This window comes from Zosterops lateralis (assembly GCF_965231275.1).
Source record: "Zosterops lateralis genome assembly, chromosome: 31".
In the NCBI taxonomy this organism is placed as follows: Eukaryota; Metazoa; Chordata; class Aves; order Passeriformes; family Zosteropidae; genus Zosterops; species Zosterops lateralis.
Window position 1 is genome coordinate 877,441 of NC_139791.1, and position 22,180 is coordinate 899,620.

General features: G+C 56.7%; 2 protein-coding genes across 2 annotated transcripts in view; one reads left to right on the forward strand and one right to left on the reverse strand.

Moving 5' to 3' along the window:
* LOC310920731 (trypsin-like) overlaps positions 1 to 7,742 on the forward strand; it is a gene marked incomplete at both ends in the record, with an annotated part of 9,282 nt that extends 1,540 nt beyond the window's left edge. The window contains 5 exons of the mRNA XM_083880790.1: positions 2,968 to 3,121; positions 4,345 to 4,459; positions 4,502 to 4,682; positions 6,114 to 6,250; positions 7,557 to 7,742. Of these exons, the coding sequence (XP_083736916.1) occupies positions 2,968 to 3,121; positions 4,345 to 4,459; positions 4,502 to 4,682; positions 6,114 to 6,250; positions 7,557 to 7,742 (773 nt within the window). The remainder of the gene's footprint in view (positions 1 to 2,967; positions 3,122 to 4,344; positions 4,460 to 4,501; positions 4,683 to 6,113; positions 6,251 to 7,556) is intronic.
* A 2,538-nt stretch (positions 7,743 to 10,280) lies between these two features.
* LOC310920732 (trypsin-like) lies at positions 10,281 to 21,424 on the reverse strand (the record flags this gene model as incomplete). Its single annotated transcript, XM_083880791.1, has 5 exons — positions 10,281 to 10,535; positions 11,219 to 11,358; positions 12,299 to 12,552; positions 13,870 to 14,035; positions 21,391 to 21,424. The coding sequence occupies 5 exons, from the start codon at positions 21,422 to 21,424 to the stop codon at positions 10,374 to 10,376; spliced, it is 756 nt and encodes a 251-aa protein (XP_083736917.1). The 3' UTR covers positions 10,281 to 10,373.
* Between the last annotated feature and the right edge of the window lie 756 nt (positions 21,425 to 22,180).

Genomic DNA, 22,180 nt, shown 5'->3' on the forward strand with positions numbered 1-22,180 from the left:
AATTTTGGGGGTATTTAGGGGGTTTGGGGGGGTTTGGGGGAAAAAATCGGGGATTTATGGGAGGTTTTGTAAAATTTGGGGGGATTTGGGGGGGTTTAGGGGGCAAATTTGGGGGATTTTGGGGAAAATATGGGGATTTTAGGGGGGATTTGGGGAAAATTTGGGGAAATTTGGGGGTTTGGGAACATTTTGGGGATTTTTGGGGGGGTTTGGGGGAAAAAAATCGGGGATTTTGGGGGGAAAATTGAGGAAATCTGGAGAAAATTCGGGGATTTTTTGGGGAAAATTGGGGGAAATTTGGGGCTTTTGGAAAAATTTGGGGATTTTAGGGGGGAAATTGGGGGAAATTTGGGGCTTTTGGAAAAATTTGGGGATTTTTTGGGGAAAATTGGGGGAAATTTGGGGCTTTTGGAAAAATTTGGGGATTTTAGGGGGGTTTGGGGAAATTTGGGGGAAATTTTAGGGATTTTTGGGGGGATTTTAGGGGGAAAATTGGGAGATTTAGGGGGGTTTGAGGGGAAATTTTGGGGGATTTTGGGGGAAAAATTGGGGAAATTTGGAGGGTTTTAGGGGGAAAAATTGGGGGATTTTGGGGGGATTTTGGGGGATTTTGGGATAATTTGGGGGGAAATTTGGGGGTTGGGGGAAAAATCGGGGATTTTGGGGGGATTTTGGAGGAAATTTGGAGAAAATTTGGGGTTTTTTTTGCAGGAATTTTTGGGGAAATTCAGGGGATTTGGGGATTTTTGGAAGATCTGGGGGGTTTGAGGGAAAATTGAGGGGAAATTTGGGGATTTTTGGGGGGATTTGGGGGAGATTTTGGGGGGATTTTTGGGGAAAAATTGAGGGGAAAATTGGGAGATTTTAGGGGGGTTTGAGGGGAAATTTTGGGGGAAAAATTGGGGGAGATTTGGGGGATTTGAGGAGAAATTTGGGGGGATTTGGGGGATTTTGGGGGGATTTTGGGGGGTTTGGGGGAAATTTGGGGGGAAAATTGGGAGATTTGGGGGGATTTTTGGGGGATTTTGGGGGATTTGGGGGAATTTTTGGGGATTTGGGGGATTTTGGGAAATTTTGGGGGGTTTGGGGAGGTTTTGGAAAAATTTGGGAATTTTAGGGGGGAAATTTGGGACATTTTGGGGAAAAAATCGGGGATTTTGGGGGATTTTTTGGGGGGAAATTTAGGGGAAAATTGGAAATTTTTTTTTTTTGAGAGAGAGAATTTGGGGATTTTGGGGGAAATTTGGGGAAATTTGGGGGATTTTTGGGGGAAATTGGGGGATTTGAGGGGATTTGGGGAGTTTCAGGGGGATTTTGGGGGGATTTGGAGGAAAAATTGGGAATTTTAGGGGGGATTTGGGGGGTTTGGGGGAATTTTAGGGGGAAAAAATCGGGGATTTTTGGGGGAGATTTGAGGGATTTTGGGGGGAAAATTGGGGGAAATTTGGGGGATTTTGGGAGGATTTGGGGAGAAATTGGGGGAATTTGGGGGGATTTGGGGGGAAATTTGGGGTGTTGGGGGAAAAAATCGGGGATTTTGGGGGGATTTTGGAGGAAATTTGGAGAAAATTTGGGGTTTTTTGCAGGAATTTTTGGGGAAATTTAGGGAATTTGGGGATTTTTGGAAGATTTGGGGCTTTGAGGGAAAATTGAGGGGAAATTTGGGGGTTTTAGGGGGGATTTGGGGGGAAATTTGGGGGATTTTGGGGAAAATTTGGAAGATTTTGGGGGGAAATTGGGGGATTTTATGGGGGATTTGGGGAGATTTTGGGGGGATTTGGGAGCATTTAAGGAAAACTCGGGGGGATTTGGGGCAATTTGGGGGAAATTTGAGGGATTTTAGGGGGATTTGGGAAAAATTTAGGGGATTTTGGGGAGTTTCAGGGGGAAATTTGGAAGATTTTTGGGGAAATTTGGGGCATTTTGGGGGATTTTGGGAAAAATTCGGGGGGATTTTGGAGAAATTTGGGGAATTTGGGGGATTTTGGGGGATTTTTTGAGATTTTTGGTGGATTTGGGGGGGAATTTTTTGGGAAAATTTGGGCGAATTTTGGGGAATTTGGGGGGATTTTGGGGGGATTTTGGGGAAATTTGGGGAATTTTGAGGAGATTTGGGGGAGTTTTGGGAGATTTTGAGGAATTTTGGAGGATTTGGGGAGATTTGGGGGAGTTTTGGGGGATTTTTTGGGAATTTTGGGGGATTTTGGGGGATTTTAGGGGATTTGGGGGGAAATTTGGGAGATTTGGGGGGATTTGGGGCATTTTTAGGGATTTGGGGGGATTTTTTGGGGCTTTTTTGGGGAGAAATTTGGAGGATTTTGGAACAAAATGGGGATTTTTTGGGAATTTTGGGGCTTTTCTGGGGAATTTCCAGCAATTTTGGGGAATTTATGCGGATTTGGGGAATTTTGGGGAAATTTAAGGGGATTTTGGGGGGGTTTTGGGGGATTTTTTTGGCATTTTGAGAAATTTTGGAGGATTTGGGGGAGATTTGGGAAAATTTGGGGGATTTTGGGAAGAAATTTTGGGGATTTTGGGGAAATTTCGGGGAAATTTTGGGAAAATTCTGGGAATTTTGGGATTTAGAGATTTGGGGAATAATTTGGGGAATTCTTTTGGTGATTTTGGAGCCATTTGGGGCCATTTGGGGCCAATTTTTCATGCTTTTAACCCTTTCCATCCTGAATTTTTTTGAAATTTTGGGAAATTTTTGGGGAATTTTGGGTAAATTTTGGGGGAATTTTGGGAAAATTTTTTGGGGAATTTTGGGAAAATTTTGAGACTTTTGTCATTTGGTGATTCCGAGGATAATTTGGAAGAAATTTTGGGAATTTTCGGGCGATTTTGACCCAATTTTTTATGGTTTTAACCCTTTCCACGCCAGATTTTTTTGGGAATTTTGGGGATTTTTTTGGAATTTCGGGAAATTTCGGGAATTTTGTGACTCCTGACCCCTCCCTCCCCCAGCCCGGCCTTTCCCCGGGAGGATTTTGGGGGGCTCCGAGTGTCCCCGGGGGTCCCACGCGGGGCTGGTTCGGCTTTTCCAGTTTGACCAGTTTGTCTGTGGGGGGGCCCTGCTGAGCCCCCAGTGGGTCCTGAGCGCCGCCCACTGCCAGGCCAGGTACTGGTTTATACTGGTTTATACTGGGAGGGGACTGGGAGGGGCTGGAGGGAAAAAATTTGGCGTTTTTAGGGTGAAAAATGGGGATTTTAGGGGTGGAAATGGGACTGGGAGGGGACTGGGATAAACTGGGAGAGGGTTGGTTTATACTGGGATAAACTGGGAGGGACTGGAAGGGAACTGGGATGGACTGGGAGGGACTGGGAGAATCTGGGAGAGACTGGGAGGGCACTGGGTTATACTGGGAGGGACTGGGAGGGAACTGGTTTATACTGGGAGTTACTGGGAGGGCGCTGCAGTTCCCAAAGTGGCCACCAGGGGGAGCCGGGGAGACACTGGGAGTTCATTGAGGGGAACTGGGAGGGACTGGGACAAACTGGGAGGGGCTGGGAGGGACTGGGTTATACTGGGAGGGGACTGGGAGGGGCTGGAGGGAAAAAAATTCGGGGGTTTTAGGGTGAAAAATGGGGATTTTAGGGGTAGAAATGGGACTGGGAGGGGACTGGGATAAACTGGGAGAGGGTTGGTTTATACTGGGATAAACTGGGATAAACTAGGAAGGACGGGAAGGGAACTGGGACGGACTGGGACAGACTGGGGGGGACTGGGACAGACTGGGGGGGACTGGGAGGGAACTGGTTTATACTGGGAGTTACTGGGAGGGCGCTGCAGTTCCCAAAGTGGCCACCAGGGGGAGCCGGGGAGACACTGGGAGTTCATTGAGGGGAACTGGGAGGGACTGGGACAAACTGGGAGGGACTGGGAGGGACTGGGATAAACTGGGAGGGACCGGGAGGGACTGGGATAAACTGGGAGGGACTGGGATGGACTGGGAGGGACTGGGTTATACTGGGAGGGACTGGGAAGGGACTGGGAGTGGATTTGGGGTTACTGGTTTATACTGGTTTGGTGTTTGGGGTTACTGGTTTGTACTGGGAGGGGATTGGAGGGGACTGGGAAAGGTAAAAAGGGGATTTGGGGTTACTGGTTTATACTGGGAGGGAACTGGTCTGAACTGGTTTGAACTGGTTTAAACTGGTCCCGCCCCTCAGCCACCTCCAGGTGAGCACAGGTGAGCTCAGGTGTGAATAACTGGGAATAACTGGGAATAACTGGGAATAACTGGGATTACTGGGAATTCTCGGGTTACTGGTTAAACTGGGAGTTACTGGTTGAACTGGTTTGAACTGGTTTGAACTGGGAACACCCTCCCACCTCCTCAGCCACCTCCAGGTGCGCGCAGGTGAGCACGACCTGGCCACGGCCAGCGGCCACGAGCAATTCGCCGCCGCCGTGGAGCTCGTGGTGCACCCGGATTTCGGCCAGGACGGCGACGACGGCGACGACACCCGGAATTCCCAAAAAAATTCCCAAAATTCTGGGGATTTTTTTGGGAATTTTGGGAAAGATTCCGGGCGTTCCCACGATTTGATGCTGCTGAGGGTGGAGCCGCCCTTTACCTGCGGGCCGCAGGTGAGGCCCCTCCCGCTGCCCCAGGACACGCCCAGCCCCGGCACGGCCTGCACCGTCATGGGCTGGGGGACCACGGCCAGCCCCGAGGGTACGCACTGGGTGTACTGGGTTATACTGGGAGGGCACTGGGAGGGACTGGGACAAACTGGGAGGGACTGGGAGGGGACTGGGATGGACTGGGAGGGAACTGGTTTATACTGGGAGTTACTGGGAGGGCGCTGCAGTTCCCAAAGTCGCCACCAGGGGGAGCCGGGGAGACACTGGGAGTTCATTGAGGGGACTGGGAGGGACTGGGAGGGGACTGGGATAAACTGGGATGGACTGGGAGGGTCTGGGAGTTACTGGGAGGGCGCTGCAGTTCCCAAAGTCGCCACCAGGGGGAGCTTGGGGAGATATTGGGAGTTCATTGAGGGGACTGGGAGGGGATTGGGAGGGACTGGGATAAACTGGGATGGACTGGGTTATACTGGGAGGGATTGGGATAAACTGGGAGGGAAATGGGAGGGGTTAAAAGGGGATTTGGGGTTACTGGTTTGTACTGGGAGTTACTGGGAGGGCGCTGCAGTTCCCAAATTCGCCACCAGAGGGAGCTTGGGATAGTGGGAGTTTACTGAGGAGAACTGGGAGGGACTGGGATGGACTGGGAGGGGATTGGGAGGGACTGGGATAAACTGGGATGGACTGGGATGGACTGGGAGGGCACTGGGTTATACTGGTTTATACTGGGAGGGCACTGGGATGGGCTGAGGGACCACGGCCAGCCCCCAGGGTAGGCACTGGGTTATATTGGTTTGGACTGGGAAGGCACTGGGTTATACTGGGAGGGCACTGGGATAAACTGGGATGGACTGGGAGGGTCTGGGAGTTACTGGGAGGGCGCTGCAGTTCCCAAAGTCGCCACCAGGGGGAGCTTGGGGAGATATTGGGAGTTCATTGAGGGGATTGGGAGGGACTGGGATAAACTGGGATGGACTGGGAGTGACTGGGAGTGACTGGGATAAACTGGGAGGCGACTGGGTTATACTGGGAGGGGCTGGAAGGGGACTGGGAGGGGTTAAAAGGGGATTTGTCGTTACTGGTTTGTACTGGTTTGGGGTTTGAGGTTACTGGGAGGGGATTTGGATTACTGGTTTTTACTGGGAGGGGACTGGGGAGGGACTGGGATAAAGTGAGAGGGAACTGGGAGGGACTGGGAGGGGATTTGGGGTTACTGGTTTATACTGGTTTGGGGTTACTGGGAGGGCCCCAGGTGTGTCTTTGTCCCAGAGCCACCTGTCCCAGATGTCCCCAGGTGTGTCCCAGGTGTGTCCCCAGGTGTGTCCCAGGTGTGTCCCCAGGTGTGTCCCAGATGTCCCTAGGTGTCCCCAGGTGTCCCCAGGTGTGTCCCCAGGTGTGTCCATAGACAGCCCCAGGTGTGTCCCCAGGTGTGTCCCAGGTGTGTCCCCAGGTGTCCCCAGGTGTGTCCCAGGTGTATTTTAGATGTCCCCAGGTGTCCCAGGTGTATTTTGGGTGTCCCCAGAGTCGTACCCGGATGTCCCGCAGTGTCTCAATGTCACCGTGCTCGAGGACAGCACCTGCCGTGAGGCCTACGGGGCTCAGGTGACCCCGGACATGCTCTGTGCGGGCGTGGCCGAGGGCGGCAAGGACTCCTGCCAGGTGTGTCACCTGTCTGTGTCACCTGTGTGTCACCTCTGTGTCACCTGTGTGAGCTCAATATCACCTGTGTGTCACTTGTGTGTGTCACCGGTCTGTCACCTGTGTCACCTCAATGTCACCTGTGTCACTTCTGTGTGTCCTGTGTCACCTGTGTCACCTGTGTCACCTGTCATTGTTACCTTTGTCAGCTGTGTGTCGCCTCTGTGTCACCTGTGTCACTGTGTCCCCAATGACCCCAATGTCTTCCAAGGTCCCCAAATGTCCCCAATGTCCCCTGTGTCCCCAATGTCCCCTCTGTGTCCCCAATCCTCTCACTGTCCCCATTGTCCCTTCAGTGTCCCCAATGTTCCCCATTGTCCCCAATGTCCCCTCACTGTCCCCAGTATCCCCCCAATGTCCCCTCAGTGTCCCCATTGTCCCCAATCCCCATTGTCCCCATTCCCCTACTGTCCCCAATATCCCCAGTGTCCCCAATGTCCCCTCACTGTCCCCAATGTCCCCAATGTCCCCTCAGTGTCCCCACTGTCCCCAATGTCTCCAATGTCCCCTCACTGTCCCCAATGTCCCCAATGTCCCCTCACTGTCTCCTGACTGTCCCCAATATCCCCAATGTCCCCTCAGTGTCCCCAGTGTCCCCAATCCCCATTGTCCCCATTCCCCTACTGTCCCCAATATCCCCAGGGTCCCCAATGTCCCCTCACTGTCCCCAGTGTCCCCAATGTCCTCGCAATGTCCCCTCATTGTCCCCACTGTCCCCAATGTCTCCAATGTCCCCACTGTCCCCTCACTTTCCCCAAAGTCCCCATTGTCCCCTCAGTGTCCCCAAATGTCCCCCAATATCCCACAATGTCCCCAATGTCCTGTAATTGTCCCCAATGTCCCCAATGTCCCCTCACTGTCCCAAATGTCCCCTCAGTGTCCCCAATCCCCACAATGTCCCCACTGTCCCCACTGTCCCCAATGTCCCCATTGTCCCCAATGTCCCCTGACTGTCCCCTGTGTCCCCAGGGTGACTCGGGGGGTCCCCAATCCCCCCACTGTCCCCACTGTCCCCAATGTCCCCAATGTCCTCTGACTGTCCCCTGACTGTCTCCATTGTCCCCAGGGTGACTCGGGGGGTCCTCGGTGTCCCCAATGTCCTCAATCCCCACAATGTCCCCAATGTCCCCAATGTCCCCTGAGTGTCCCCTGTGTCCCCAATGTCCCCAAATGTCCCCACTGTCCCCTCACTGTCCCCATTGTCCCCAGGGTGACTCGGGGGGTCCTCGGTGTCCCCACTGTCCCCTGAGTGTCCCTGTGTCCCCAGGGTGACTCGGGGGGCCCCCTGGTGTGCGGGGGGCAGCTCCAGGCCGTGGTGTCCTGGGGTGGTCACCCCTGTGGTCAGCCCGGCCAGCCGGGGGTCTACGCCCGTGTCCAGCCCGAGCTGGCCTGGATCCGAGCGGTCATCGGGGAGGACGAGCTGACCGCTGACCCCTCCTGCGAGAGCCAGTGACCGCTGAGTGACCAGTGACCACTGACCCCTCCTGCGAGAGCCAGTGACCGCTGAGTGACCACTGAGTGACCAGTGACCACTGAGTGACCACTGACCCTCCTGCGAGAGCCAGTGACCGCTGAGTGACCACTGACCCTTCCTGTGACCTCTGACTCTCCTGTGAGCCCGAGTGACCACTGAGTGACCACTGACCCTTTCTGTGATTCCTGACCCCTCCTGTGACCACTGAGTGACCGCTGAGTGACCACTGACCCTCCTGTGACTCCTGACCCCTCCTGCAAGCCCGAGTGACCGCTGAGTGACCACTGAATGACCACTGACCTCTGACCCCTCCTGTGATACTGGGTGACCACTGAGTGACCACTGACCCCTCCTGTGACCCCAAGTGACCACTGATCCCTCCTGCGACCACTGACTCCCCCAAAGTGACCACTGACCCCCCCAAAGTGACCACTGACCTTCCCAAGTGACCCCTGACCCCCCTAAATGACCCCTGACCTTCCCAAGTGACCACTGACCCCCCAAAATGACCCCTGACCCCCCCTCTGGTCACCTGTGGTCACTCGTGGTCACTCAGAGCCAGGCCTGGATCCCAGCGGTCATTGGGGGCGTGGCCTCTGACCCCTCCCTTGGCAATAAAGGACCAATCAGAGCTCAGAGCGTGTCTGGCTCCGCCCCCTTCGCGTCATCTGATTGGCTGGGGAGGGGGTGACGTCATTGGTCACTGGGGAGAGACCAGAGCTGAACTGGGAGCACTGGGAGCAAACTGGGAGAACTGGGAGCCTTTTTCCTCACATTTTACGCCTGTTTTATCCTTAAATTTCCCTCCATTTTCTCCTCATTTTTCCCTCCATTTTCCCCTCACATTTTTCCTCAATTTTCCCCTCCTTTTCCCTCCATTTTCCCCTCACATTTCCCTCCATTTTCCCCTCACATTTCCCGCCATTTTCCCCTCACATTTCCCGCCATTTTCCCCTCACATTTCCCGCCATTTTCCCCTCACATTTCCCGCCATTTTCCCCTCACATTTCCCGCCATTTTCTCCTCAGTTTTCCCTCCATTTCCCCTCACATTTCTCTCCTTTTTTCCCTTCACTTTTCCCTCCATTTTCCCCTCACTTTTCCCGCCATTTTCCCCTCACATTTCTCTCCTTTTTTCCCTTCACATTTCCCATTTTCACCCTCATTTTGCCATCCTTTTCCCTCACGTTTTTCTCAAGTTTCTCTCCATTTTTTTCCTCATTTTTTCTTTGTTTTCCCCCTCACATTTCCCTCCATTTTCCCCTCACATTTCCCTCCATTTTCCCCTCACATTTCCCGCCATTTTCTCCTCAGTTTTCCCTCCATTTTTCCTTCATTTTTCTGCCCTTTTCCCCCTCACATTTCCCATTTCTCCCCGTTTTTTCCTCATTTTTTTCCTTCTGTGGGAGGAGCCTGTGGGGGGAATTTGGGGCGACTTAATGTGACATCCAGGTGACCCCTCAGGTGTCCCCAGGTGTGCCCCAGGTGTGTCCCAGGTGTGTCCCCAGGTGTGTCCCAGGTGTGTCCCCAGGTGTGTCCCCAGGTGTGTCCCAGGTGTGTCCCCAGGTGTGTCCCCAGGTGTGTCCCAGGTGTGTCCCCAGGTGTGTCCCCAGGTGTGTCCCAGGTGTGTCCCAGGTGTGTCCCCAGGTGTCCCCAGGTGTCCCCAGGTGTGTCCCCAGGTGTCCCCAGGTGTGTCCCAGGTGTGTCCCCAGGTGTGTCCCCAGGTGTGTCCCGGGTGTGTCCCCAGGTGTCCCCAGGTGTGTCCCAGGTGTGTCCCAGGTGTCCCCAGGTGTCCCCAGGTGTGTCCCAGGTGTCCCCAGGTATCCCCAGGTGTGTCCCGGGTGTGTCCCAGGTGTGTCCCCAGGTGTGTCCCAGGTGTCCCCAGGTATCCCCAGGTGTGTCCCGGGTGTGTCCCAGGTGTCCCCAGGTGTGTCCCCAGGTGTGTCCATAGAGAGCCCCAGATGTGTCCCCAGGTGTGTCCCCAGGTGTGTCCCAGGTGTGCCCCCAGGTGTGTCCCCAGGTGTCCCCAGGTGTGTCCCCAGGTGTGTCCATAGAGAGCCCCAGATGTGTCCCCAGGTGTGTCCCAGGTGTCCCCAGGTGTCCCCAGGTGTGTCCCAGGTGTCCCCAGGTGTCCCCAGGTGTGTCCCAGGTGTGTCCCAGGTGTGTCCCAGGTGTCCCCAGGTGTGTCCCAGGTGTGTCCCAGGTGTGTCCCAGGTGTGTCCCAGGTGTGTCCCCAGGTGTGTCCCAGGTGTCCCCAGGTGTCCCCAGGTGTGTCCCAGGTGTGTCCCAGGTGTCCCCAGGTGTGTCCCAGGTGTCCCCAGGTGTGTCCCAGGTGTGTCCCAGGTGTGTCCCAGGTGTGTCCCCAGGTGTCACAAAGAGCCCCCCCAGGTGTTACAGGTAAAGCCAATAAACCACTCAGGTGTTAAAAGGAGCCATTCAGGTGTTACAGGTGAGGCCAAGGAGCCCCTCAGGTGCCCCCTGGGTGCTCCAAATGAGCCCCAGGTGAGCTCCAGGTGTCACAGGTGAGGCCGAGAAGCCTCTCAGGTGTTACAGGTGAGGCCGAGGAGCCCCCCAGGTGCTCTCCAGGTGTGCCCAGGTGCGCCCAGGTGCGTCAGTCGCCGCCGTTGGCGCGGATGGTGCGGCGGATCCAGGTGGTGAAGGCGCAGACTCGGCTGTACACACCTGGCTTGCCCTGCTGGCCGCACACCTGCAGCCCCCAGGAGACCACGCCCTGCAGGTAACCCCCGCACACCAGCGGGCCCCCGGAGTCACCCTGGACAGGTGAGACACAGGTGAGACGACAGGTGAGATAGGTCAGTCCCCACAGGTGTTTCCCACCCATTGCCCCCCATACAGGTGAGTCCCAGCCCCATTTTCCCCCATACAGGTGAGTCCCTCCAGGAGTTTCCCATTAATCCCCATACAGGTGAGTCCTCACAGGTGTTTCCCATTCCCATTCATCCCCATACAGGTGAGTCCCCACAGGTGTGTCCCAGGTGTTGTCCAGGTGTGTCCCATTCCTATTCATCCCCATACAGGTGAGTCCCCCCAGGTGTTTCCTATTCATCCCCATACAGGTGAGTCCCCCCAGGTGTTTCCTATTCATCCCCATACAGGTGAGTCCCCCCAGGTGTTCCCCAGGTGTGTCCCTCTCCCATTCCTCCCCATACAGGTGAGTCCCACCCCTCCGTCCCCATACAGGTGAGTCTCCCCCACACAGGTGAGTCCCCCCAGGTGTTCCCCAGGTGTGTCCCACTCCCATTCATCCCCATACAGGTGAGTCCAACCTCTCCCTCCCCACACAGGTGAGTCCCCCAGGTGTTCCCCACCCATTCCCCCCACACAGGTGAGTCCCCCCAGGTGTTCCCCATTCCCCCCCCCATCCAGGTGAGTCCCCCCACACTGGACACCCCCCCCTCACCCCCTCAGGTGTGCCCTCCCCACACCTGGCCTCACCTGGCAGGAGTCGGTGCCGTTCCCGGCGGGGCCCCCAGCGCAAAGCATGTTGGGAGTGATGGCACCTGGGTACTGCTGGGCACAGGCCGCGTTCGACCAGGTGAACACCTCACCACACTGCAGCACGTCCGGGAACGCACCTGGGACAGGTGTGGGACAGGTAGGGATGGATGGGACAGGTATGGGACAGGTGTAGGACAGGTGAGATGGGTTGGACAGGTGAGGGACAGGTGAGACAGGTATAGGACAGGTGGGGATGGATGGGGCAGGTGTGACAGGTGTCATTTGCCCCCTCCCATGTTCTCCATTTGTACCTCACCTGTCTCCCAGGTGTATCCCCAACCTCACCTGTCCCCTTGTCCCCTCACCTGTCCCCCAGGTGTGTCCGCACCTCTCACCTGTCCCCCAGGTGTATCCCCACCCCTCACCTGTCCCCCCATCCCCTCACCTGCCCCCCAGGTGTATCGCCACCCTCTCACCTGTCCCCAGGTGTGTCCCCACCCTCTCACTTGTCCCCTCCATCCCCTCACCTGTCCCCCAGGTGTATCCCCACCCTCTCACCTGTCCCTCCACCCCCTCACCTGTCCCCAGGTGTGTCCCCCCCCCCTCACCTGTCCCCTCCACTCTCTCACCTGTCCTTCCACCCCCTCACCTGTCCCCAGGTGTGTCCCCAGGTGTATCCCCACCACTCACCTGTCCCTCCATCCCCTCATCTGTCCCTCCACCCCCTCACCTGTCCCCCCAGGTGTATCCCCACCCTCTCACCTGTCCCCCAGGTGTATCTCCGCCCCATCACCTGTCCCCAGGTGTGTCCCCACCACTCACCTCTCCCTCCATCCCCTCACCTGTCCCTCCACCCTCTCACCTGTCCCACAGGAGTATCCCCACCCCTCACCTGTCCCCCAGGTGTGTCCCCAGGTGTATCCCCACCCCTCACCTGTCCCCCAGGTGTGTCCCCAGGTGTATCCCCACCCCTCACCTGTCCCCCCCACCCCTCACCTGTCCCCCAGGTGTGTCCCCGCCCCATCACCTGTCCCCCAGGTGTGTCCCCACCCCTCACCTGTCCCCCCCAGGTCTCACCTTGCGGGCTGCGGGTGCTGCCCCACCCGGACACCACACACCTGTCCCCTACCTGGGGACACCTGCGGGGCAGCGCCACGGGCCGCACGCGGGGGCTGAGCTGGGCGGGAGTGCGCAGGCGCAGCAGCATGACGTCACTGTCGTGGCGGGCCGGCAGGTAACGCGGGTGCACGAAGGCGCGCGCCCAGGTGAGGCACTGCTCCGCCCCATCGCGCTCCTTCAGGTTGTGCTCGCCCAGCAGGACCCGCAGGGGGCTGGGGGGGGGACAGGTGAGCACAGGTGAGCTCAGGTGAGCACACCTGGGGCAGGTAAAGGTGTCTTTATAATGGGACAGGTGAGGGACAGGTGAGGGACAGGTGAGGTCCCTTCAGGTTGTGCTCGCCCAGCAGGACCCGCAGGGGGCTGTGGGGGGACAGGTGAGACCAGGTGAGACCAGGTGAGCACAGGTGAGCACAGGTGAGCTCACCTGGGACAGGTAAATACACCTGGGACAGGTAAAGGTGTGTTTATATAGGGACAGGTGAGGGACAGGTGAGGCTGTGCTGGCCCAGGGGCTGTGGATGGACAAGTGAGCTCAGGTGAGCATAGGTGAGCACACCTGGGACAGGTAAATACACCTGGGACAGGTAAATACACCTGGGGCAGGTAAAGGTGTGTTTATATAGGGACAGGTGAGGCAGTGCTGGCCCAGGGGCTGTGGATGGACAGGTGAGCACAGGTGAGCACAGGTGAGCTCACCTGGGACAGGTAAATACACCTGAGACAAGTAAATACACCTGGGACAGGTAAAGGTGTATTTGTAATGGGACAGGTGAGGGACAGGTGAGAGGACAGGTGAGGGACAGGTGAGGGACAGGTGAGGGGCAGGTGAGGGACAGGTGAGGCTTGGTGTGTCCAGGTGTATCCCAGGTGTATCTCAGGTGTATCCCAGGTGTATCTCAGGTGTATCCCAGGTGTATCCCAGGTATCCCCAGGTATCCCCAGGTGTATCACAGGTGTACCCAGGTGTACCCAGGTATATCACAGATATCCCCAGGTGTATCACAGGTGTGCCCAGGTGTGCCCAGGTGTATCTCAGGTATATCCAGCTGTACCCTAGTTGTCCCCAGGTATCCCCAGGTGTGCCCAGGTGTATCTCACCTGTCCGTGTGACAATGTGCAGCAGTCAGGACCCAGCTCCGGCCAATCAGGACCCCCCCCGCAGTGAATGGCCCCCCCAGGTGTGCCCAGGTGTATCCCAGGTATCCCCAGGTATATCACAGGTGTCCCCAGGTGTATCCAGGTGAATCCAGGTGTATCCCAGGTGTCCCCAGGTGTGTATTTAACCCTCACTTGTCCATGTGGCAGTGCTCAGGTGTACCCAGGTGTATCTCAGATATATCCAGGTGTACCCAGGTGTATCCCAGGTATATCACAGATATCCCCAGGTGTGCCCAGGTGTGCCCAGGTGTGCCCAGGTGTACCCAGGTATCCCCAGGTGTGCCCAGGTGTGCCCAGGTGTGCCCAGGTGTGCCCAGGTGTATCCCAGGTATATCACAGGTATATCCCAGGTGTGCCCAGGTGTATCTCACCTGTCCGTGTGGCAGTGTGCGGCAGTCAGGACCCAGCTCCGGCCGATCAGGACCCCCCCGCAGTGAATGGCCCCCCCCGGCTGCAGCAGCAGCACCTGGTACGGGTGACGTCGCCTCTCGCAGCCGGCCCCGCCCACGATGCGGTTCTCGTCCGCCCCCGAGGCCGCTGCGGACCGGTAAAAACCAGTTAGAACCAGTATGGACCAGTATAAACCACTATGGACCAGTTAAAACCAGTACAGAGCAGTATAAACCAGTCTGGACCAGTTTAGACTGGTGCTGTCCCCAGTTCAGCCCAGTGTCCTCCAGTTCTCACCTGCCCCCACAGCCACTGCTGACCAGTATAAACCAGTTTGGACCAGTATAAACCAGTTAGAACCAGTATAAACCAGTATGGACCAGTTAAAACCAGTACAGACCAGTATGGACCAGTATAGGCCAGTATGGACCAGTTTGGACTGGTGCTCTCCCCAGTTCAGCCCAGTGTCTCCCCAGTTTTCATCCATCCCTGCGGCCGCTGCTGACCAGTATGGACCAGTTAGAACCAGTATAAACCAGTATGGACCAGTTAAAACCAGTATGGACCAGTTAAAATCAGTATAAACCAGTATGGACCAGTATAAACCAGTCTGGACCAGTTTGCAGTTTGGACTGGTGCTCTCCCCAGTTCAGCCCAGTGTCTCCCCAGTTTTCATCCACCACTGCAACCACTGCTGACCAGTATGGACCAGTTAAAACCAGTATAAACCAGTTAGAACCAATATAAACCAGTTAAAATCAGTATAAACCAGTATGGACCACTTAAAACCAGTACAGACCAGTTAAAACCAGTGTGGACCAGTTAAAACCAGTATGGACCATTTAAACCAGTATGGACCAGTTAAAACCAGTATGGACCAGTTAAAACCGGTATGGACCAGTTAACACCAGTACGGACCAGTTAAAAGTGTTGTGGACCAGTTAAAACCAGTATGGATCAGTCAAAACCAGTATGGACCAGTTAAAACCAGTAGAAACCAGTTTGGAGCAGTAGAAACCAATATGGACCAGTACAGACCAGTTTGGACCAGAATGGACCAGTATGGACTGGTGACCTCCCAGTCCATCCCAGTTCACACCAGTTCACACCAGTTTGGACCAGTAACCTCCCAGTCCATCCCAGTCCATCCCAGTTCCCTCCCAGTGCTCTCCCAGTTCATCCCAGCTCACACCAGTTTGGACCAGTAACATCCCAGTTCAGCCCAGTTCACACCAGTTTGGACCAGTAACCTCCCAGTTCATCCCAGTTCAGCCCAGTCCATCCCAGTTTAAACCAGTCCATTCCAGTGACCTCCCAGTTCATCCCAGTTTATCTCAGTGCCCTCCCAGTCCATCCCAGTTCAAACCAGTCCATTCCAGTCCATCCCATGTGCTCCCAGTTCATCCCAGTTCAAACCAGTCCATTCCAGTGACCTCCCAGTTCATCCCAGTTTATCCCAGTGCCCTCCAAATCCATCCCAGTTCAAACCAGTTCACACCAGTTTGGACCAGTAACATCCCAGTTCAAACCAGTCCATCCCAGTCCATCCCAGCTGCTCCCAGTCCCTACCAGTTCATCCCAGTTTATCCCAGTTCATCCCAGTTCAAACCAGTTCATCCCAGTCCCTCCCAGCCCCCCCTGTCTCTACCAGTTCATCCCAGTTCACACCAGTTTGGACCAGTAACATCCCAGTCCATCCCAGTTCACACCAGTCCATCCCAGTTCCCTCCCAGTGCTCCCAGTGACCTCTCGCTTCCCACCCACTCCCTCCCAGTCCCTCCCAGTTCATCCCAGTTCACCCTCCCAGTGCCCCCAGTTCACCCTCCCAGTACAAACCAGTTCCACTCCATCGATTGCCTCCCACTCACCCCAGTCCCCTCCCAGTTCCTCCCAGTTCATCCCAGTTCCTCCCAGTTCATCCCAGTTCCTCCCAGTGTCCCCAGTTCACCTCTGGCTCCATCCCAGTATGGCCCAGGGGCCTCCCAGTTCAAACCAGTTCAAACCAGTTCCCTCTCAGTGCTCCCAGTCACTCCCAGTTCAAACCAGTGCTCCCAGTCCCTCCCAGTTCCTCTCCCAGTCCCCCCCAGTTCCTCCCAGTTCAAACCAGTGCTCCCAGTCCCCTCCCAGTTCCTCTCCCAGTCCCCCCCAGTTCCTCCCAGTTCAAACCAGTGCTCCCAGTACAATTCCACTTCCCTCCCAGTCCACCCCAGTTCCCTCCCAGTGCTCCCAGTACAAACCAGTGCTCCCAGTTCCCTCCCAGTTCCTCTCCCAGTCCCCCCCAGTTCCTCCCAGTTCCTCTCCCAGTTCAAACCAGTGCTCCCAGTTCAATTCCACTTCCCTCCCAGTTCCCCCCAGCCCCTCCCAGTATGAACCAGTGTTCCCAGTTTCCTCCCAGTCCCTCCCAGTACAAACCAGTGCCCCTCAATCCACCCTTAACACTTTCCCAACTCCCTCCCAGTGCCCCCCAGTGCCCTCCCAGTATAAACCAGTACAAACCAGTGGCCAGCAGCAGCCCCCTAGTACCCCCCAGCGCCCTCCCAGTGTTCCCAGTAAAAACCAGTCCAAACCAGGTAACACCTTCCCAGCTCCCTCCCAGTGCCCTCCCAGTACAAACCAGTACAGACCAGTACCCCCCAGTGCCCTCCCAGTGCCCCCCAGTACAAACCAGTCCAAACCAGTGCCCCTCAATACACCTTTAACACCTTCCCAGTGCCCTCCCAGTGCTCCCAGTACAAACCAGTACAGACCAGTGCCCCTCAATTCACCCTTAACACCTTCCCAGCCCTCTCCCAGTCCAAACCAGTGCCCTTCCAGTATAAACCAGTACAAACCAGTACAGACCAGTGGCCAGCAGCAGCAGCGGCAGCAGCTCCCAGTGCCCCCCAGTACAAACCAGTCCAAACCAGTACAAACCAGTGCTCCTCAACCCACCCTTAACACCTTCCCAGTGCCCTCCCAGTGCCCCCCAGTACAAACCAGTACAAACCAGTGTGCCCAGCTCCTTCCCAGTCCCCTCACAATCCCCCCCAGTGCCCTCCCAGTCCAAACCAGTACAAACCAGTGCTCCTCAACCCACCCTTAACACCTTCCCAGGGCCCTACCAGTGCCCCCCAGTCCTCTCCCAGTATAAACCAGTCTGCACCAGTGGCCAGCAGCAGCCCCCCCAGTCCCCCCCAGCCCTCTCCCAGTATAAACCAGTATAAACCAGTCCGCACCAGTGGCCAGCAGCAGCAACCCCCTCCCAGTCCCTCCCAGTCCCTCCCAGTGCCTCCCAGTGCCTTCCAGTCCAAACCAGTGCCCCTCAATCCACTCTTAACACCTTCCCAATGCCCTCCCAGTATAAACCAGTATAAACCAGTCCCCCTCAATCCACCCTTAACACCTTCCCAGTGCCCTCCCAGTCCTCCCAGTCCTCCCAGTGCCCTCCCAGTACAAACCAGTACAGACCAGTGCCCCCCAGTGCCCCCCAGTTCCCTCCCAGTCCAGACCAGTACAAACCAGTGCCCCTCAATCCACCCTTAACACCCTCCCAGTCCCTCCCAGTCCCCCCAGTTCCCTCCCAGTGTCCTCCCAGTACAAACCAGTACAAACCAGTGCCCCTCAATACACCCTTAACACCCTCCCAGTGCCCCCAGTGCCCTCCCAGTACAAACCAGTACAGACCAGTGCCCCCCAGTGCCCTCCAGCCCCCTCCCAGTGGCTCCCAGTATAAACCAGTCCAAACCAGTGCCCCTCAATTCACCCTTAACACTTTCCCAGTGCCCTCCCAGTGCCCCCCAGTACAAACCAGTCCAAACCAGTACAAACCAGTGCCCCTCAATTCACCCTTAACACCTTCCCAGCTCCCTCCCAGTCCCTCCCAGTGCCCTCCCAGTACCCCCAGCCCCCTCCCAGTGCCCTCCCAGTCCAAACCAGTCCAAACCAGTGCCCCTCAATTCACCCTTAACACCTTCTCAGCCCCTTCCCAGTCCCTCCCAGTGCCCTCCCAGTCCAAACCAGTGCCCCTCAATCCACCCTTAACACCTTCCCAGCCCTCTCCCAGTATAACCCAGTATAAACCAGTACAGACCAGTGGCCAGCAGCAGCAGCAGCGGCAGCAGCCGCTCCATGGGGAGGAGGAGGAGGGGGGAGGAAGGAGCCGCTGCCTTTAAATCCCCGCGGAGCCGGTTCGGGCGGCCGCGCCCAGTCCCGCCCAGTGCCGACCAGTTCAGCCCAGTTCAGCCCAGTCCGGCTTCCCGGTTCCTTCCCAGTTCCCTCCCAGTTCAGCCCAGTTCAGCCCAGTCCCGCCCAGTTCAGCCCAGTTCACACCAGTCCCTCCCAGTTCAGCCCAGGGCACTCCTGGGACCCCCCACAGGGCCTCCCAGTTTATCCCAGTTCATCCCAGTTCATCTTCCCAGTTCATCTTCCCAGTTCCCTCCCAGTTCAGCCCAGTTCCACATCCCAGTTCAGCCCAGTTCAGCCCAGGGCCCCCTGCAGGGCCTCCCAGTTCAGCCCAGTCCCTCCCAGTTCATCCCAGTTCAGCCCAGTCTCTCCCAGTTCATCCCAGTCTCTCCCAGTTCAGCCCAGTCCCTCCCAGTTCAGCCCAGGGCCCCCCACAGGGCCTCCCAGTCCATTCCCAGTTCAGCCCAGTCCCTCCCAGTTCAGCCCAGGGCACTCCTGGGCCCCCTGCAGGGTCTCCCAGTTCAGCCCACTCCCTCCCAGTTCAGCCCAGTTCATCCCAGTTCAGCCCAGTTGAACCCAGTCCAACTTCCCTGTTCCTCCCAGTTCAGCCCAGTTCGCTGCCAGTTTATCCCAGTGCCCTCCCAGTTAATTTTGATCCCTCCCAGTTCAGCCCAGGGCACTCCCACTTCATCCCAGTTCAGCCCAGTCCATTCCCAGTTCAGCCCAGTATTCCCAGATGCCTTTTCTAGTCCCTCCCAGTGCTCCCAGTTCAGCCCAGTCCCTCCCAGCTCAGCCCAGGGCACTCCTGGGGCCCCCTGCAGGGTCTCCCAGTTCAGCCCAGTCCCTCCCAGTTCAGCCCAGTTCGGCTTCCCGGTTCCTCCCCAGTTCCCTCCCAGTTCAGCCCAGTTCACACCAGTCCCGCCCAGTTCAACCCAGTTCAGCCCAGGGCACTCCTGGGGCCCCTGCAGGGCCTCCCAGTTCAGCCCAGTCCCTCCCAGTCCGGCCCAGTCCCTCCCAGTTCAGGCCAGTTCAGCCCAGGACACTTCTGGGGCCCCCACAGGGCCGCCCAGTTCAGCCCAGTTCAGCCCAGTCCCTCCCAGTTCAGCCCAGTTCAGCCCAGTTCAGCCCAGTCCCTCCCAGTTCAGCCCAGTTCAGCCCGGGGCCCCCACAGGGCCTCCCAATCCATTCCCAGTTCAGCCCAGTTTATCCCAGTTCAGCCCAGTCCCTCCCAGTTCAGCCCAGGGCACTCCTGGGGCCCCCACAGGGCCTCCCAGTCCATTCCCAGTTCAGCCCAGTTTAACTTCCCTGTTCCTCGCAGTCCCTTCCAGTTCCCAGTGCACTCCCAGTTAATACTGGTCCCTCCCAGTTCTTCCCAGTTCAGCCCAGTCCCTCCCAGTCCAGCCCAGTTCAGCCCAGTTGAACCCAGTCTAACTTCCCTGTTCCTCCCAGTTCATCCCAGTCCCTCCCAGTTCCCTGCCAGTTTATCCCAGTTCAGCCCAGTCCATTCCCAGTTCAGCCCAGTCCATTCCCAGTTCATCCCAGTGCTCCCAGGTGCCTTTTCCAGTCCCTCCCAGTTCAGCCCAGGGCACTCCTGGGGCCCCCACAGGGCCTCCCAGTTCAGCCCAGTTCAGCCCAGTTAATGCCAGCCCCTCCCAGGGCCTCCCAGTTCAGCCCAGTTGAACCCAGTCCAACTTCCCTGTTCCTTCCAGTTAATTCCAGTTCCTCCCAGTTCCCTGCCAGTTTATCCCAGTGCACTCCCAGTTAATTCCAGTCCCTCCCAGTTCAGCCCAGGACACTCCCAGGGCCCCCTGCGGGGCCTCCCAGTCCAGCCCAGTTCAGCCCAGTTGAACCCCGTTCAACTTCCCTGTTCCTCCCAGTCCACTCCCAGTTTATCCCGGTGCACTCCCAGTTCAGCCCAGTTCAGCCCAGTGCCTCCCACTGCCCCAAAGTGCCCTTTCCAGTTTGGCCCAGTTCAGCCCAGTACCTGTAAGAGCCCATCCCAGTTCCCTCCCAGTTCATCCCAGTGCCCTCCCAGTTCATCCCAATGTAGTCCCAGTGCCCTCCCAGTGCCCTCCCAATTCATCCCAATGTAGTCCCAGTGCCCTCCCAGTTCATCCCAATGTAGTCCCAGTGCCCTCCCAGTTCATCCCAGTGCCCTCCCAGTTCATCCCAGTTCATCCCAGTGCCCTCCCAGTTCATCCCAGTGTAGTCCCAGTGCCCTCCCAGTTCATCCCAGTTCCCTCCCAGTTCATCCCAGTTCAAACCAGTGCCCTGAATGTAAGGGCAGAGCCTGTGGTGACCGAGAGGGGGCGCTGAGCAGCCACTCCTGGGACTACAACTCCCATCGTGCTCCGCGCCCCATAGAGCGCGGTTACTTCCGGGACTACGATTCCCATGGTGCTCCGCGCTTCATAGAGCGAGGTTACTTCCGGGACTACGATTCCCATGGTGCTCCGCGCCCCATAGAGCGAGGTTACTTCCGGGACTACGATTCCCATGGTGCTCCGCGGCCGCTTTCCCACACTCCTTAAGCTGTTCCCATTTTGTCCCAGTTCCTTCCCAGTTTATCCCAGTCCCTCCCAGCCCCTCCCAGTCCATCCCAGTTCCCCCAAAATCCCTCCCAGTTCCCTTCCAGTCCCCTCCCAGTCCCTCCCAGTTCCCTCCCAGTTTGTCCCAGTCCCCTCCCAGCTCCCTCCCAGTCCCCAGAATTCAAAATTTTTTTTTTTTTTTTCTTAAATTTTCCTTTATTTTCCCAAATTCCCCCCAACTCCCGGTCACTGCTGGTCACCAGTGGTCACTCCTGGTCACTGGTGGTCACTCCTGGTCACTGATGGTCACTGGTCACTGATTGTCACTGGTCACTGGTCACTCCTGGTCACTGTTGGTCACTGGTGGTTACAGGTGGTCACTGGTGGCCACTGGTCATTTATGGTCACTGGTGGTCACTGGTGGTCACTGGTCACTGATGGTCATTGGTGGTCACTGCTGGTCACTGGTCATTTGTGGTCATTCATGGTCACAGGTGGTCACTGGCGGTCACTGGTGGTCACTGGCGGTCACTGATGGTCACTGGTGGTCACTGATGGTCACTGGTGGTCACTGGTCACTCGTGGTCATTGATGGTCACTGTTGGTCACTGTTGGTCACTGATGATCATTGGTGGTCACTAGTGGTCGTTGGTGGTCACTGGTCCCATGTGGTCACTCCTGGTCACTGTTGGTCACTCCCAGTCACTGATTGTTACTGTTGGTCACTCCTGGTCACTGTCGGTCACTGATGATCATTGGTGGTCGCTGGTCACTGTTGGTCACTGGAGGCCACTTGTGGTCACTGGTGGTTACTGGTGGTCACTGATGGCCACTGGTGGTCATTCATGGTCACTGGTGGTCACTGGTCATTTGTGGTCATTCATGGTCAGAGGTGGTCAGTGATGGCCACAGGTGGTCACTGGTCACTGATGGTCACTGGTGGTCACTGGAGGCCACTCGCAGTCACTGGTCACTGATGATCATTGGTGCTCACTGGTGGTCATTGGTGGTCACTGGTCACTCCTGGTCACTGTTGGTCACCGGTGGTCACTGTTGGTCACTGGTTGTTACTGGTGGTCACTGATGATCATGGCTGGTCACTCATGGTTACTCATTGTCACTGGTCACTGGTGGTCACTATTGGTCACTCCTGGTCACTCCTGGTGGTCACTGGTCACTGTTGGTCACTGATGATCATTGGTGGTCACTTGTGGTCACTGGTTGCTGGTCACTCCTGGTCACTCCTGGTCACTCCTGGTCACTCCTGGTGGTCACTGGTCACTGATGATCATTGCTGGTTGCTGGTCACTGTTGGTCATTTATGGTCACTGGTGGTCACTGTTGGTCACTGGTCACTCCTGGTCACTGATGATCATTGGTGGTCACTGGTCACTGATGGTCACTGTTGGTCACTGATGATTGTTGGTGGTCACTCCTGGTCACTGTTGGTCACTTGTGGTTGTTGGTGGTCACTGGTTGCTGGTCACTGTTGGTCACTGTTGGTCATTTATGGTCACTGTTGGTTACTGGTCACTCGTGGTCACTGTTGGTCACTCCTGGTGGTCACTGGTCACTGATGATCATTGGTGGTTGCTGGTCACTG